The 12865-nt window shown below is 44.0% G+C and overlaps 1 protein-coding gene across 3 annotated transcripts in view; it reads right to left on the bottom strand.

Moving 5' to 3' along the window:
- tspan4a (tetraspanin 4a) overlaps nucleotides 1-12865 on the bottom strand; it is a gene marked incomplete at its 5' end in the record, with an annotated part of 116465 nt that overhangs the window by 90039 nt on the left and 13561 nt on the right. Inside the window, 2 exons of one of the 3 annotated variants that reach the window (XM_079162077.1) lie at nucleotides 1928-2007; nucleotides 4402-4474. In XM_079162077.1, coding sequence (XP_079018203.1) covers nucleotides 1928-1990 — 63 coding nt within the window. Of the gene's footprint in view, nucleotides 1-1927; nucleotides 2252-4401; nucleotides 4475-12865 lie in introns of those variants that run through there. The other 2 variants (XM_079162076.1, XM_079162075.1) reach the window with 2 other exon arrangements.

The following is a 12865-nucleotide window of genomic DNA, read 5'->3' as shown; positions in this document are numbered from 1 at the left end:
TTATATATCCCAAGTGGCACCACACACACACACACACACACACAGGGAGTGTGCTCATAACAAACACTGTGGCCCCTCTTTGACAGTGCTTTATAGCTGAGAGAAGATGAAGAGTTGAAGAGGTCACTCGTTGTCCCGAGGGAGATTGCATCTCGGCAGCTAGATTGCATTTCAGTGTTCAAGGCCTCATCTCATTCCATTACCAATAAGAACAGAAGTATGACAAATCAAAGTAATCCCAGCAAGGTAAACCACAGGGGGGCCCGGCATCCCCTCAAAACTCTGTGACAAAGTTGCAACAAGATTGCGCACAAAAGAGAGTCTGTGGCAACAGGAAAAAAAAAACACACACACACACATATGAAGCCAAGATCGAGATCTTTAAATGTGGAGCTGAAGCTGTGGACCATGACAGGGCTTCACGGTGGAAATGAAAGCGATCTGTTGTGGGGTCTACTGGAGTGGGATTGACAGAGAAAGACAAGACGCCGCGGCGGAATCGTCCCCTCGGCAAACAGATACGATCATCCAGATAGAGCGGATTGACAGCGTTGATGGGCTGAGAAAGCGCTGCCGTGTGGGGAGGAAGGGGGGGGGGGGGGGTAGGAGGAGGAAGAAGAGGAGGAGGGGTGAAGCAGAGGTAGGTGAAGAAGAATCCCAGCGTTGTGATTAACGAATCTACGCAAGCTCCAAATATGGGAAGCTTAACACAGAAAACAAAACAAAGCAGTGTACACCCACGCTTGCAACTACTGTATAGGGAACAGAAAAAGCTTGACTCACCCACACAGTGAGCTTTGTTACACATGATCTAAATGCATGACCTGTCTTTTTCTCCCCCCTCCCCCCCTGCTCAATCCGCACTCCTCTCACAGCACGCTGGTTGCACATACCCCGACAAGATTTTCCAAAAAATATGAGTAAACATGCAAAAGTCTTTAATTACTTACGTGACTCGTCAGTCAGGTGAGTCGTTATTCACTCGCTCGTCAGGTGACTCATTAGTAATGTGACTCGTTAGTCATGTGAGTCGTTAGTCAGTCGCTAGTCAGGTGAGTCTAGTTAATCGCTAGTCAGGTGACTCGTTAATCACTCGCTAGTCAGGTGAATCGTTAGTAATGTGAGTCATTAGTCATGTGACTCGTTAGTCACTCTTTAGTTAGGTGAGTCTTTAGTTAATCGCTAGTCAGGTGAGTCGTTAGTCACTCGCTAGTAGGTGAGTCTTTAGTTAATCGCTAGTCAGGTGACTTGTTAGTCACTCGCTAGTCAGGTCAGTCTTTAGTTAATTGCTAGTCAGGTGACTCATTAGTCACTCGCTACTCAGGTGACTCGTTAGTAATGTGAGTCATTAGTCAGGTGAGTCGTTAGTCACTCGCTAGTTAGGTGAGTCTTTAGTTAATCGCTAGTCAGGTGACTCATTAGTCACTCGCTACTCAGGTCAGTATTTAGTTAATTGCTAGTCAGGTGACTCGTTAGTAATATGAGTCATTAGTCAGGTGAGTCGTTAGTCACTCGCTAGTTAGGTGAGTCTTTAGTTAATCGCTAGTCAAGTGACTCATTAGTCACTCGCTACTCAGGTCAGTATTTAGTTAATTGCTAGTCAGGTGACTCGTTAGTAATGTGAGTCATTAGTCAGGTGAGTCGTTAGTCACTCGCTAGTCAGGTGAGTCTTGAGATACTGGCTAGTCACATGAGTCAAAAGTCACACGAGTCCTTAGTCACTCGCTAAATGCATGACATGTCTTTTTCTCTCCCCACCCCCTCCCTGCTCACTCCTCTCACATCACCCTGGTTGCTCATACATAGCTCCCCCTAAAAAAGTGTTTTTCAAATATGAGCAAACATGCAAAAGTCAAGAAAGCTAACCCCCCCCCCAACAAAAAAAAGCTTGCACACACTCAGAAAAAATATAAGATTCAGGACTCACCCAGAAAAGGAGGTTGAAGAAGACCATTCCGTATCGCAGGGCCATCATGCAACCCTCGGCCATCCTGCAGCGCCGCAGTTCTAGGAGGAATATGAAGGAGAGGTCCAGGTAAAACACCACATACTTCTTCCCCTGCTGGGCGTAGCGCCCCTTGGACGCCTGTGGCCCTTTCGTCGTGTGGAAGCCGAACGCGAATGGCGGCCGCTTGTACTCAAACTCCCCGCTGAAGCGGTGAAACCCGGAGGTGAACGGCGGCGAGTCGGATTTGCTGTCCAGAGACGGACTGCGCCGGTACGGAGTCTCGTCTGTGCTCGAGCGTCTCATTGTGGGAGCCGGACGAGCCTTTTAAAGAGTCACTGTGTGCGCTTCAGGGTCCGAGCAAAGTCCTCAACGAGGGACCAGAAGTTATTCCACTGAGTGCTGATGGATGTTTTTGGTGTTGTTTTCTCCAGTTTGCCTCAAAACATAATTCCAAGCCCTATCAAACCCTGGAAAGGCAGATTTAATCTCCCCCCCCCCCCCCCCCCAAAAGGTATGATCACACTTGATCTGACTTAATCTGGAAGATAACGTGCTGCCATTCACTTCCTCTCTTTAATCCTACAGTTCCACTATATTCGGCGGGGGATTTTGCATAATCCTGCTGCAACACTTTGTGTAATTCCGTGTGTTTAGGACATAATCCCAACACACACACACATCTGCACACCACCTCTCCGTAATCACTCAAACGCAGGTGTCGAGGCTCCGAGAGATAAAACTCTGGTTTTGCCGTTTCATCTCGCAACGGTTCAATCGGGTAAACGAACCGGAGGGGCTCTCGACTCGACCTCCTCCTCCCCCCCCCGCCCCTCCAAGCTGCTTTGCGGTGGCGCGAAATAAAGATGATCCAGAAAACGTTCCTGCCTGGTCTCATGAGAGATTCCCAGCAGGTGCCCTCTCTCTCTCTCTCTCTCTCTCTCTCTCTCTCTCTCTCTCTCTCTCTCCTCTCTCTCTCTCTCTCTCTCTCTCTCTCTCTCTCTCTCGCTCTCTCTCGCTCTCTCTCTCGCTCTCTCTCTCTCTCTCTCTACGGATCGGAGGTAATGGCAACCCCTGATCCGGGCCAATCAACTTCTGCTACTCAGTGACACGTCCAGTGAGAATGAAATGAGTGTTTCGGGGCACGTGTGTTGACGCTGCCGATGTGTGCTTTTTGCTGACATGCAAAGAAAATAGGAAAAATGAGAGGGAATGATGGTGTTATGAATGTATGGAGAAGGTTGTAATGACAGATGAAGCGATAAATAGCGCGCGTGAGCGGACCATACTTTGGCTTCTTTAATTCCTGCCTTGCCCCCCCCCCCCCCTCCCCCTCCCCCTCGGCTGCCTTTGCGTCTGCCCCAAGTTGTCTCTGAAAAGTGTCTAGAGGTTACTCTGCCTCTCCCTCCACAACCTGCTCTTCACACATCCAGCAATCCGCCTCCCTCTCCCTCTCCCTCTGATTCTCCTCCTGCGCCTCACTCCTCGCTCCCCCTCTGCGCTGACGGCGGTTAAGTAATTTCCAGACTCTCCTCATCAGCGAGGCAAAAGTGTGCGGCGTCCCCCCTTCTTTCCTCCGCTACGGCTGTTTTCGCCTCCTCTTCTCTGAAGTGGGAAGGGAGATCAAGGTGTCCACCGGGGTCATGGCCAAACGCCGCGCGAGAAGAACGTGCGAGTCAGCTTCCTCAGAGAAGCTGAGAAAGACTGCAGTGTTTGAGGGATAGTCCGGCGTCGCTGCCTAGAGCTCCCTCCCCTCTTTCTCAACACAAGCTCCTGTTCTCTCTCTCTCTCTCTCTCTCTCTCTCTCTCTCTCTCTCTCTCTCTCTCTCTCTCTCTCTGTCTGTGTTCCCAACACTCCCCCCCTCCCCCTTTTCTTTTCCTCACAAACGCAGATGCGCTCCTCTCCGCGCGCACAATCTCAAACACCCCATCCCTCCTCGGTAACTGTCCCCCAAAACCTGGCAGCGCGAAAAAGGCAGGAGCAGTCATTCATATTCTCGCCACACCCTTACGAGGGAGAACAACCAATCAGTGTCTCGCGGCTCCCGTCCTCCCTCGTGCACACGGCAATCGCATCCCACCATCTACCAGATTGCGCACACACACATGCACATACACTATGTACGTGCACCACATGAAATCTAGTGTGTGGTTAAAATACCAGAAGCTTGCTGCACTGGTGCTTCCTCCTCTTCCTCCTCCTCCTCCTTTCTGCCTGGAACTGATTCCACATGCAGAGGTTGTTCTTGTGCACAACCCAGGCTGCTCTCTGCACACGCTTGACTTCAGTCATGTTCCACTCTCCCTCTGGACCTGGACTTGAGTCATGCTGCATTCATGATGCCACACTTCCTACAGATATTCACCCTACAAACAACTCGACCCCCAGAGTGTGTGTCACTGTTTAGAAACATACTGGGATGTGCGCACTGCTGCCGACATTCACACGGATATACCTGCACGCTCTCCGCAAGCCTGGTGGTCACCTGGTGTCAGTTGGCTCTATGAGTCCACAGGGACGTTTCAAGGCTGCAAAGAAAATCATTTGCTTAGATTTATATGACAAAACCACATGGGACATCCTCTGGTTGTATAGAATATATTATATTATGGTCTCAATCTCTAGTTTCAAGTCTTCTTCAATACAGCATGATGTTCATTTAGTACATTATGGTCCATTTAGAGTCAAACAGACCATAAAGCAGGGTATGCTTTAGGGCGGGGCTACTGTGATTGACAGGTCGCTGCCACTGCGTTTTGCGGCCTTGGAGTTGACCGTGTTTTCGTCTTACAACTTTAACCCTTTCACAGTGTGTTTTCACTTCATGAAAGTCTCATTATAACATGTTGGTCAGCTGCAAATGTCTTATTCAGCGTTCGGGTGTAGCTCCACCTTCTTGTGTCACTTCTGGTTGCCAAAAACCAAGATGGCGACGGCCAAAATGCCGAACTCAAGGCTTTAAAACGGCAGTCCACAAACCAATGGGTGATGTCACGATGACTCCGTCCACTTCTTAAATACAGTCCATGAGGTCAACAAGCAGAATGGGCAAACCACCGTATATTTTGGTCGCTTCATTTTGCCTATGACACCACTTTATACTAGCAAATAGCATCGTCAACTAGGTTTCCACTGAAATGAAGCACAAATTTCACCCGAATCAGCGAAAATATCGGCAATAGAAAATGCTAATTAACGTGTGTTTCCATCCACAAGCATTATACAGATTTCAGGCTTAGTTGATAAATTGGTGTTGCTAATTCTAGGAGGAGCCATTTAGTAAAGTGTGTTATGAATATGATATTTAAGTTTGTTTCATGTATTAAATTGTGGAAGGTTACAGTCTCTTCATCGCTCCACAGACATCAACTTTTCCTCCTCAGCCGAGTGATAATGCTTTTTTTCTCTTTTCTCTTTAATTCCCATGTTTCCACCCAGCTGTTTTTATATGCAAATTGAAAAAGCGCATAAAAACACATGTGGATGCACCTGTAGGCACATTACAGCTGATCCACGTTCCAGCAAAGTGTCTGTAGCTGTAGTTTAACCAATAAAGGTTTTACAAGGAACAGCTGCTTCCTCTAGATATTTTTTCTTACTGAGCATGCTTATTCATACATAATGCATATTGTTGAATCATAATACAAACATATGTATACAGCATGTGGTTCGTTCCACTTATATGTACATTATATGCAGTAATTGGCACAATCTGCCATCATTGTCATGAAATATACAGTCTGGGACGATGAATGAAGCAGGAGGCTCATTAAATGGCATTAACATGAAGCAAAACACCTTCCTGCTCATCATTTATGTAATCCCCAAACCTGACACATCCACCGCCACACACAACACATCTCTACCGCCGATTCACACACACACACACACACACACAAACAAAGTAAGCGTACAGTGGCGCCCCAAGGGTGGCGGCAGCTTTGATGTCCTCAGCCTCTACAAATACACAGAAGGAGAAAAAAAAGAGGTGATGACAGACATGATGACAGAAATCATCTTGTGAAGAACAAAGGTTTTATAGGGCTCATGTTAAAGTACTTTATAAATGGCTGGGATGTAGATGGACTGACGTGCTCAGTCAGATACACAAAGTGTGCTGCGCTGCACTCTGGTCTCCATGCAGTCATAAACAGGAGTCTGGCTGGCTTTCCCCTTGTTTGAAGCTGCAATATGAGTCTCCTATGAGTATCTCCACTAAATGACAAAACAGGCTACAAGGATAACTGCAGTGCGAGCGTACGAGAAAGGCTTTCCACAAGACTGGCAAATTATTTAGAGCTGTTTGCCTGGTAGAATTTCTGCTTATGCAACTGCAATAATTTCAGCTCACGCTTTTAACATGATGCTATTTTGGGAAAAGTTAAAATGTTCAGACTTTACTGTTTCAAGGCAACCAGTGATTTTCTCCTCGGACATTATTGGCTGTAAATCCACGGCTACAGCCTCACCATCAAAAGAAGGGTCGGTTATGTGCATTCATGATGTTTACAGGGATGCAGAAGGCAGAAACTTCTTATCTCTTCGTCACATCTTGATTATCATTTTTTTTATATAACAGATGAAACCACATGGTGGACTGTCCGGGTCCAATTGATCTCTAAGTGGATGATTATTATAACCAAATTTCAGTAATAGTATTTGAAAGTTTTGACATTGCTGAAGTGCTGTTAAACCTGCTTTATGGTCTGTTTGACTCTAAATGGACCATCATTTACTAAATGAACATCATGCTGTATTGAAGAAGACTTGAAACTAGAGATTGAGACCATAAACTCATGTTTACAATGTTTACTGAGGTAATAAATCAAGAGAGAAGTAGAGTCATTTTCTCATAGACTTCTATACAACCAACTTCAAGTCAAACGGAAAGTTGATAACCAATAAAAACGCACAGAATAACGACGTCTTTGGTCTCAGTCAGCTGTGTGTGTAGTTCCGTTAGCTGTTAGCAGCGGCAACTTAGCTGCTTGTGCACTGGTAGCTCCGTTAGCTGTTAGCTGATAGCCAAACACATTGTCCAAAACAATTAAAGTGAGCAAACCGTTTTCCCCCACTGTGTCTCACTAACGACCCCTACGGGAGTAGTGAGTGAGGAGTCAGCAGGAAGTCAATGGCAGCATAAAACAGGCAATGAAATGTGTTTCGAGAAAGTGTGAGTCACCGCAACAATGACAGGTCCTTGAGCATGCAGCTATAACTGGAATTATTACGCAGTTTGGTACAGCAGAATGTAAGATTAGCCATGGACAGACACTGAAACGCACACACACTCATTCAAACGCACACAACCAATCTCACAAATGATAATAAATTGCATCTTAAACGCCAAACCACCTGAAAGAGTTGTTTTGCGCGACAGTTCCTTCCATTTTCTGTCCATTAATAATCTGCAGACCAGAATATCACATCATGACTAATGTTCAATAATTTGCAGTCAAGATGTTACTTTCCAAAAACACAGCTGTGTGTGAGGCACATAAGCCGACTGAAAGCACATTTTCACAACAGCATGACGCCAACGATCACTGAGAAATCAGAGTCATGAAGATGAATATCAACAGCTCTGATGGGAAATAGATGTTTTACTCAACGCTGACTCGCGAGGAATTTAAGAGTCGCCTCGCTGACAAAATTGAGATTCATGCACAATAAAACAAAAATAGATGAATATAGACACCAACAAAGTCTTTGGTAAAGACAGAAACCAGCACTGCAGAATTAATAACAAAGGAAAACACAAGATCAAATACTAAATAAATTATGTAAAAGCATTCTAGTGGAAAAGGTAATATGATAAAATATATTATAAAATAGAAGTGTTTTGGAATAACCGCATATTATATCTGTCGTGAGGCTGTCAGTATCTTCAAAACACAATGGGATTATAAAGCAAAGGGTTTTAGTAACAATATTTTTGTATGTCACATATTATAAAACCTCTAAATATTTAGATATAATGTTTATGCAGAGTAACAACAGAACAGAGAAGAGAATGTATCCTCAGGCTGTGAGACTCCTGAATTCATCCTTCACCATATAATATTTGTCTTGTGTGTATTTTCTTAAGTGGCAAAATGTGATTACAAAATACATTTCGTTGCACAGCTCTGTTGTTACAACAAATCAACTTTGAAACCTGAATGTGATGTATTCAGGACCAAAACTACTGTGTGACCTCGACTGTGGTCTCCTGAAGGAGAATGCGGATTCTCATTCTTCACAACAAATCCAAACTGGGGTTTTGATTCGGTGTCACAGAAAGATAGTGCTGAGAATTGTTGGCATTGCAATGTATTGACTGCACAAGCACAGCGTGCACTTTGGGATGTGAAGGATGGACCTTGGGTTGCAAGTTTTGAATTAGTTTGACCCATCCACCTCCACTCCCTCGCAATATACGTAAGTGTCCTCCTTTTTTCAGTCGTCGTAGCATCTTCTTGCAGTCGCATTTACATTGCAGTGAGAACACACTACGTGGGGTCTTATTGCACACAAAGTGACGTACAAATTGTCCTGATATTCATACATATGCCAATTGGTGAGAGCGGGCTGGTACTTTTACTTAAAAGTTACTTTGTGGAATTTTTTTATTGTTTAAATTGAATACCGATGCCTCTATATGATCTTCATCAGTAAACGAGACCGTCAGAGAGAAGATGGTCTATTTCTATAGAGTTATTCTTAAAGCTCGTCATCGGAGCCACCGGGTCGGATTCTGGTGAAACCAGATGACATCATGCAGGTTCACCAGAAACTCCTTCAGCCTCCAGCAGGGCCTCCAACCAGTCTACCGTGGACAGACCCAGATCCTCCAGCAGAGACCGGTCCACCGTGGACAGACCCAGATCCGGCTTCACCTGCAGCCTTGGACCTGCAGTCGGAGCTCCGGAGGGAGGAGGAGAGCTCAGCTCCCGGCAGCAGCAGCAGCAGCGTCTCCTCCTCCTCCTCCTCCTCCAGGAGCAGAGCTTCTCCTCTCTGGGAGCCAACACCGACACCACACTGCTGGAGACCCAGGACGTATTGCTGGACCCGCTGGAGGGAAGGGAGTCACGGGAGTCACGGGAGTCACGGGAGAACCAGAACCAGGACTGAGAGGGGCAGACTGTCAGACCCTGCTGCAGTAAAATGAGAGGTTTTCTAAAGGGACTCTGGTGCTCTTACGTCCACAGGGACCGCCAAATCAATAGAAAATGAAAGTTCTTTGAAGGAGCTTTAAGTAAAATTTTGAGTGTTTTTTTTTTACTAAATCATCTGAATACTTCTTCCACACCTGAGGGTCATAAATGTCTGTATCCAATTTCATGGCAATTAATCCAACAGTTGAGGAGATATATTTGGATTTGGACTAATGAACTGATTCAATGACATTTCCGTCCCAGATTCACAGCACTCTTCAGGTCAGACTGCACTAATATCGATCGCATGGTAACAATGACTGGTGATGCTTACAAATACCCCATGACATTAATATCAAACAGCTAAAATTGTAAATTATAAAAACAATCATCTCACGCTTTAACCGTCATGAATGAATAATATAAATCCACAAAGCCTGAGAGTGAAAAATGAATGAGTCACACCTGGGTCATAATTAGTGTGACTGAATGTGGTGACTTAATACCTTTTGTACATAACGATTAAGTACTAAGTACTAATTAACGCTGTTAACTAAAAGATTTAATTAATATATCAATTCAACAAGGGGGTTTTACATGAGTGGACACAAAACAATTAAGTAACCGTGAAAGCATGCAAGCCGACCTATTGTTCACCGAACATGTTTGTGTGTGAGCCAATTGATGTCTGCAGTTGTGTAAAACGACACAGTGAAATGTAATTACGCTGAACTCTCTCGCTTAGAGCCAAACAGATATGCTTGCATATGCAAAGAGATGAGATGTGGGCGGCAGAAAAGAATGGCTCTACTTCTACCTACGCGTCTTTATTGTGTAAAGAAGAAAATTAAGACGCAAAGAAGTGTGTATCCAGGCAAAGAAATAGTACTGCCGTTGGCTTGAAGCAGGCGGCAACCCTCTGGTTCTGAAAAGTGCCTTAAACCTGCATTCTTTCTAATGTAACAGAAAGTATAATAAAAGTCTTGATTTATTCCCTCAGTAAACATTGTAAACATGAGTTTATGGTCTCAATCTCTAGTTTCAAGTCTTCTTCAAGACAGAATGATGTTCATTTAGAGTCAAACAGACCATAAAGCAGGGGATGCTTTAGGACAGGACTACCTTGTGATTGACAGGTTTCTATCATGGCGTTATTCGGGGTGGGTGTTGTCCATGTTTTCGTCTTACAACTTTAATCCTTTCAGTGTGTTTTTACTTAATGAAAGTTAATTGTAACATTCGAGTCGCCTAAAATTGTCTTTGGTTGTACTTAGCTCCGCCCTCTCATGTCAATTCTGGTTGCAAAAAAGCAAGATGGCGACGGACAAAAACCAAACTAACTCGTTAATCCCACTGCTCCTCTTGACATGATCCGCCCTGTGCAGCATTTAAGCACTCGGATACGCTCACCGATGTACTGGTAACCTGATTTGTTCCGATCTCATCCTCTGACCAATGAGCTATCCTCGCGGTCAATGCCTAACCGTAACCAATCGTCGCCTGTGCCTCAACCAGCTACGCAGGGCGGGTCTTGCCAAAAAGAGCAGTGGGATTCATCATTACGGCCAAAAATGTCGAACTCAAGGCTTCCAAACGGCAGTCCACAAACCAACGGGTGATTACGTCCACTTCTTAAATACAGTCTGTGGTAGGAAAGGATAAACAAGCATCTTGTTCTATTTGTTTTAGTGCTGACAGCCTCAAGGTAAAATACCCATCATTCGGGACGGTGAACTGAGGAAATTGAACTTTAATTATTTATAACATTTTTCTACAGCACAGGCTGCCTCCACAGAAAAAAACTAATTGGGCTTAAAGTTCTTACCGCAAGTTTGAGTCTCCTTGTGTTCCCAAAGGAGACAACAGGAGTAGCAATGCACAGATCTAGCCTCAATAAAGACCTTAAATGAGCATAAAAGCCATTTATATTTAAAGAAGGCCTGACAACATGTCTGAGAAATGTTAAGAACAGAAACTCAAAGAGCCAGTGGAAGCAGTATTATGACAAAGAATGTAGACACATCAAATTATTTTCCTTATTATTATCATATTATCTTTTTGTTGCATTGAATGCATGAATTGTGCTACATAAACATTTATATTATTATTATTATTATTATACATGAATACATTTTTGTTTTATTTGTTATTAATATTATTATTTTATTTTATTTTATTTTTTTATTTTTTTAAAACAGCAATACTACTACTACTACGACAATAATACTGATGATATTAATAAGAAGAACAATTATTAATATTTATTATTATTTTTGAATAAATATCAATACATTATATGCATGCAGCATTGTGCAGTATTTGTGATTTTCATACAGTATAATAAACCTGCAGGAGGCAGACAAACAATGTCAACCTGGCTTTAACTTTTTAACCTATAATCACTATAAACACAGATTTAGCTCAATCATTAAGTCAAGATTAGAACTAAGTAGCAGCATTTATGAGCTGCTACGAGAGAGGTTTGGTAATCAGCACCTTGATTCTCAAAATAGCTCCAAAGAGGCCAAATCATCTGTGACCAAACTGCTTCTGCATCAGTCGAAACAAAACTTTTAACACGATTTTAATACGTCAAGCAGAGCAGGCTGGAAAGTCACGACGAAATGAAAGAAACACCAACTGCATTAACAAAGAGAAACAGCTGAAACTAAAAAAAGACTTGCAGCCCCCTGCTGGCCATTAGAAAGAATGCAGGTTTAAAGCACTTCAGCATCGGCTTCACTTTTTAGAACCGGAGAAGGCCGCATAAATAGCACATTTTAAGGACATTCCGCGTGTCGTGATAACGCATTTTAGGCTTTTTTTTGCATGTGATTTTATGCCACGTGCAAGTTGGGTTTAGGCAACAAAAACACTTGGGAAAACATCATGGTTGGGCTTAAAATTAGTACGTAAACCGAGTAAAACACGACACAAACAACACTAACACAACTTCAAAATAACTCGACAACACTTTGGGACACGAACACCGGGCGTTTTAGTTTGACCCATCCTCCTATCCTCCTGAATGGCGAAAGAAATAACAGTTGTAATTGCACGTTAAATGACTTACAAATTGTCATTCACACGGCATTTGGTGAGAGCGGACTGGGTTAACGGTTAATACATTAATATGTCACTATGTGTGTGAATAATGGTGGCAGGCTGATTAAACCATCCAAGCTGTTAAGAAGAACTGCGGGTGATTTCCATTATTTACACCTTGCGGCTCTCTCATTAGTCCGGCTCATGCAACACAGTAAACCGATGGCCGATGAACAACCGGTATCTGTGACTCAATCATGTGTCCTTTCACTTTGCAAATTGACAAGGAAATTGCATCCAGGTGCGGCATTAGTCCGCCTGTGACAGACGCTGCCAACACGTCGGAGGACATCTTTCAGCCCTGGCACAGAACAGTAATTCCCACCAATTAATATCTCCATCTATCTTCATCCATATCTCTGTCAATTCATCAGGCCTTTGCTTTTCATTCGGGGTGTCAGCCGCTTTCACGGCTGATTCCTGATCTCTTCTCCACACCTCTGAACACCCAGCATGGGGGGAAATAAGCAACGACCTGCAAACGTGGTGCATGCATACAGTACGTTTCACATCCGTCATTTGCATTCTGCCACTAATCCCTCCGAGCTCCGGAGGTTATTACCCTGCTTGCCAGTCAAACGCGGCCCAAGAAGAGACAAATACGCTCTCAGTGTGGATTTATATTTATGGGCATAAAGGGAAGAAAAAAAATCCTGTGTGGGAGGAGAGGAAGCAGCG

The sequence above is a fragment of the Pholis gunnellus genome (genome assembly GCF_910591455.1).
Source record: "Pholis gunnellus genome assembly, chromosome: 1".
NCBI lineage: Eukaryota > Metazoa > Chordata > Actinopteri > Perciformes > Pholidae > Pholis > Pholis gunnellus.
The sequence above is the reverse complement of the archived record's forward strand: the minus strand, read 5'-3'. Positions and strand labels throughout refer to the sequence as shown.